This window comes from Polistes dominula, unplaced genomic scaffold (assembly GCF_049000335.1).
Source record: "Polistes dominula isolate Pdom_NZ unplaced genomic scaffold, Pdom_raw_medaka contig_20, whole genome shotgun sequence".
In the NCBI taxonomy this organism is placed as follows: domain Eukaryota; kingdom Metazoa; phylum Arthropoda; class Insecta; order Hymenoptera; family Vespidae; genus Polistes; species Polistes dominula.
In genome coordinates, this window is record NW_028301147.1 from 7,819,811 (window position 1) to 7,825,178 (window position 5,368).

Consider the following 5,368-nt stretch of genomic DNA (forward strand, 5'->3'; position numbering starts at 1 on the left):
TTAAATATTAATATATTTTGAATATATGTTACCGTGGAAGATCGAATATTTGGTTTTATTCTTATCATTAATATTACGGACATACGCTAAGCGACCATGTGAATTTTGATCCAATTTTGGTCTTTCACGGTATCTTCAAAATATATTGTTATTCTTTAATGGTCCTGTTGGTGAAAAACAAGCATGGGCATTATGTTATCAGGCTGCTAAAAACTTGTCTTCTCTTTTGCAAAATATATGTTATCAGCTGTCAAAACTATTATAAATGTTCTTTCAAAAGGATAACGATTTTTTTATAGATACAACATGTTCAATTATTAATGAACTAAAAACGGTTTATTATTTGACATTATAATTTTTAAAACTTTTAAGACAAGTACAGAATGTTTACAAGAACAGAAGATGAAGGTATTGAAGAAAATTTAGAGGAAATGGATACAGAGACGAATTGGCTATGGAAAAAACTGATTCCACTCAAGAAGGAAATTCGTCTATATGCTCCTTGAAGAATGCTTCAATTTATATATCGTACACATAAAAAATACAATTGAAATAGCAAAAATGCATTACCGTGCCGTGATAAGAGCTTATATATTATAGATGTCGGAATTACCTCAATTTTTAAAACAAGTTGCGCCAAACAAGCTTTACAAAAGTGACAAAATATCGTCTATTACAGATAACTGTAAGCTGATCTGTAAACTAACATTTTACACAAGTTTGATACATTTGATTTCAATGACTGGATACGATTTTGAGTTTGAGTTAAGTAAAGATTTTAAATTAAAAAGAGAAGTAGAAGCCAATTTACTATTTCGAAGACAAAGCTAGAGACTTGATGCGAAATTTGAATTAGTTCCTTACGAAATTTTAATAGATGATATATGGGAGCAAAGATATTGTCTAAAAAAGACACTGTCACTGAAACTTCATTCAAAGAAAGACAGTAAGTACCTACGGTAGAAAAAAGAGCCTGATGCAATAAAATAAAAAATAACATCAGCAGAGTTAAATTCATTCTCAATAGAGAAAAGTAGTGATGCTTCGGAAGAAGAAACAAGATCAGAAATAGAAATGTCTAAAAAATCAAGTGTATCTTTATGCAAACTTGATGAAAAAAAGCCGATTAAATCTTCAATATGTTATTAAACAGTAAAACTCCTCAATTAAATACTCCAATGAAGATCTTATTACTGAAATATTGCCTTCAAGATATGGATTAAAATGCAAAATGAACAGAGAATGAATAAATTTATTCATAGTTCTACTCGTGCGTAATAAATATAGTCATCTTGGTAATAGCAATAAATTTGTAAATTGTATTCATTCATATATTCAATATACTATTAAAAATTAAAGTTAAGCCATTTCATCGTTATTTCCGCTAAGTATACGTGCATTATGATGATAATTACGTTTCGTGGTGTATTCTCCCGGATTCTGTGTTTCGTACATTTTTCTATTAGCTAAATAACGTCGATAATTATTCTCACGTTTTCTCCGTTGTTCTTCTGCTTGCTTTTTTAATTTTTCAGGATTCATATGTGTAGTTACCATATGTCTCGTCAAGGAGCTCATAAATTTATATGTAATTCCACATACGTCACAAGACAAGATTTCTTCATTTGCCCCTTGCTGAAATTTTGAAGAAAAACAAACAATAAATTATTTTAAAGCACTTACAAGTATTGTTTTCATAAAAATATAAACAAGTTTCAGAGAAGATTACTTACCTGTTGATGTACCATCATATGTCTTTGTAAATTATTCAATCGGTTAAACTCTCTTCCACATACTTCGCAATCAAACTTCTTGTCAGTATCATGATTTTTTTTGTGTAAATTTAAATCAGCTAAATGTAAGAATGTTTTTTGACATATGTCACATGTATGTGTTCTTTGACCATTGGGTAAATGTGACTGTTCATGTTTCATTAAGCTAGCCTTCTCTACAAAGCGACGACCGCAATAAATGCAAGGAAGTGGCCGAGATTGTGAATTATGCAAAGTTAAATGTCGACGTAATGCAGTAGAGGTAGGGAAATTTTTATGACATTCTAGACATTGAAATGGTCGATCACCAGTATGAGTCTTTCTATGACGTGCCAAGGAATTTTGATCTGGATACCTATACATTATTATTAAGAACAATAATAAGTTCATCAAGCTTTCATAAGCTAATAATATATCTGTAGTAAATAAAAACGCAAGAAATAATAAAGCTTACCTTTTAGGACACAAATCGCAAGGAAAGTTTCTTGTTGTAATATCTTCTTCTCGAGCATGCTTTAGCCTGTTGTGTCTTAAAAGTTGGAAAGATGTTTTAAAACTTTTATTACAAATATCACATTTCATGTTATCTGTTGTAGGTATTATAACTTGAGTCCTTTTTTGTCCATGCTCATCTTCCGAAATTATTAAAGAAATTGTTACAGTATTATCTTCATTTTCAAGATCTTGAAGTGCAGAAGATGAAGAAACAGTATTCTGAAAAATAAAAAATATTTCATCAAATCATAAATTCAATAAGGCGTTTTTGTAGATACAATATATACCATTTTATTTTTAAGGGTAGTTTTAGGTTCTAATTCTGTTGAAGCCACAGGCGTTTCTTCAGTAGGTCTATTATTTTGCTGCAATTGATTGTATGACTCTTTACTATCTTGATCATCACTATTATCAGCAATAGCGTAATGTCCATCTTCAGTTAAATAAACTGGTTTTAGTTGTCCATGCTCATCTTTATAATATAGCTGACCCTCTTCATCCTCATGTAAAAAGATTTGTTCCTATAACATTAAAATAGAGTTATCAAAAAATGTATACATTAATTACGCAATAATTGTTTTTTTTCTTTTAATGTAATTAATCTCAACCTGAGACATTTCTTCTTCTTGATATTGATTAGCATCATTCTCAGAATTTCTATCTTCATTTGCAGTATCTTGTGTTTGTTCATTTTGTTCCATTTGTACTGCTTCATAATGATATTGTTCATTTATATCAACTGGTTGAGCAACATACAATCTTTCCATATTATCACCTTCATAGTAAATTGTCCCTTCAACTGGAATTGTATTTTCTCTTAACTGTTCCATCTGAAATAATGTTCATTTATGAAAATAATCCATACCTTTTATTATGATATGAATAAATTATCCAAACCTTTATGTAATGATCATCTAGATTTCTTTTTTCTTCCTGTTTTGTAGTAGAAGTCGGTTTTCTTGAACCAAGTACAGTATATACTAAATTATTTTCAGTATTCTTAATAACTTCATGAGTGAAATTGTTATCAATACTATTGACACTATGCGTATCATTATCATAATCTTTATTCAATCGAGATTTATCCACTTTTGTAGTGAATGATTCCATGGTATTTCTAATATCTGTTTTATGGCTTTCTAAAGAAAAACTTTTTCCTTGGTTTCCATCAGATCGTTCATTCTCATGTAAAAAATTGTAATTTTGTGATGATTCTGAATTATGATGCTGAGAGTCAGATTCATGATCCATTACTTCATCCATTTCTTCTATATGTTCAATGTCTTCATCTTGCCAATCTTCATCAACATCATATTTAACTATATTATTCGACTTCTGTTGTTTGTTATAAGAGGAATTGGAATTGTTATCAATCTGTGCTTTAAATATTACATTTTCTTCATCAGATTGATATATCTTGACTACTTCAGAATTTCTATCACATTGTTGATCCTGTAAATTCTCTTCAAATTCTGCACCGCTACTATTTTCCTTAGATAATTCCGCAGTTTTAGGATAATCTATTAATGAATCTTCCATTTCTTCTACTTCTTCAATTATTTCTATTATTTCTTCTATTTCTGTCTCTGTTGAATCATCCGAGTAATCGGGCTTTAATATTATCTCTTCGGAAATTACATGTTTGACCAGTTCTAATACATTTTTATCTTCGTTTATATTTATAACTTCCAAAAATCCTGGTGCTATCTCCATTATTTTCTTTTATATAAATAGGGAAGATGGTGCTAAAATGATGAAAAAAATACATATTAAGGTTATTTATACAAATACATCATAAACAAATGTTATTAGGATGCATGGAAAATATAAACATATCACAACATATCTTTCAGTGATAAAAAATTAACATAGAATTTGAAGCTTAAAGTAAAATGGAATATTAAAATAATATTTGTTACATTATCTACATTTAATTATTATTGTTACATAAACTTAATTGACACTTTTGTTACTTAAATGTATAATGTGTAAAATACAATTCAATATTTTACAATTACTTTTCATAACATAAATATTCATAAGAATTAAAAATATATATATAGTAAAAAGACATCACATCGGTAATATTATTGATAGCTTTATTTTAAAACGTACAATTTTAAAAAAATATAATATATTAAATTAACCTCTCTCTCTATTGTAATTGTAATTTTTTATTTATGCTCTTAATGAATGATAGGCAATGAATTTTATCAAAGTATCACAACAAAATCAAATATAATATAAAAGTATAAAATTACACACTTTTGCAAATATTTTTAATGTCTATTGTATTTTTATATGAAAAGTTTTAAACATTCGAAGAAAATATTTGAAAAGCATATTATATATCAAAATTTTAGTGTAAAATTAAAATCAAATTCAATTTACAATTTAACACTATTTATCGATTGTGGTACTTAAGAAAAATATTTCTTTATTAGTAAATAAATGAAGATAAAATGTAATAAGATAAGAGACATGGTACACTTGTAGTTTAATATAAATTAAAAAAAAGTAATGATTTGTTAACCACTCAGGCCTTATGTAGAAAATATGGACAACAATTTTCTTTGGATTGAACATATGTAATAACTTTTATCCCTCATAATGGGAATTCTATTGTCAAGAGAGTAAAATATAAAACGGGACAAGATTACGCATTTTGATTTTATACACTGCAACTAATTCGTGGTTCACCTGTCGGTATGAAAATGCTAAGCATTTATCAACGGATAGCAAAATGGCCACGAAATAATAAGAAATGCTCACCTTAATACGATGAAACCTGATGATTCTTGAATAGAAAAAGAAATACACGAATTGACTATTATTTGAACGTTAGACTAATAAATTTATTATATCTCCGCTAATTCCAAAAATATAACAATTAATAATACGAAAATATTTTTACTCGGTCGATACGCGCCAGTCTACCTCCGTTAGAAAATTCTTTGTCGAATAAATGACGCCACCTTAAACTAAGTTTCCATTGCTATCATAAAATTATTAAATTCTGACAAAAATTAGTATTTTTCATAGAATAATATCAATTATACTTGACATAAAGAAAATTTATAAAAAAATTTAAATATATTTAT

At 27.8% G+C, this 5,368-nt stretch overlaps 1 protein-coding gene across 3 annotated transcripts; it reads right to left on the reverse strand.

The window, feature by feature from the left end:
- Nucleotides 1-1,296: 1,296 nt before the first annotated feature.
- Nucleotides 1,297-5,208, reverse strand: LOC107074070 (uncharacterized). Of its 3 annotated transcripts, none has more exons than XM_015335103.2 (7): nt 5,040-5,208; nt 3,165-4,012; nt 2,876-3,097; nt 2,555-2,788; nt 2,227-2,486; nt 1,734-2,127; nt 1,297-1,635 (listed from the first exon to the last, which is right to left on the reverse strand). In XM_015335103.2, exons 2-7 carry the CDS (start codon nt 3,978-3,980, stop codon nt 1,360-1,362), a joined length of 2,202 nt encoding a protein of 733 aa, XP_015190589.1. In that variant the 5' UTR covers nt 3,981-4,012; nt 5,040-5,208; the 3' UTR covers nt 1,297-1,359. The 3 variants fall into 3 exon arrangements, with proteins under 3 accessions (XP_015190589.1, XP_015190590.1, XP_015190591.1); XM_015335104.2 differs by lacking the exon at nt 5,040-5,208 and adding an exon at nt 4,801-4,997; XM_015335105.2 differs by lacking the exon at nt 5,040-5,208 and adding an exon at nt 4,415-4,785.
- Nucleotides 5,209-5,368: the final 160 nt, after the last annotated feature.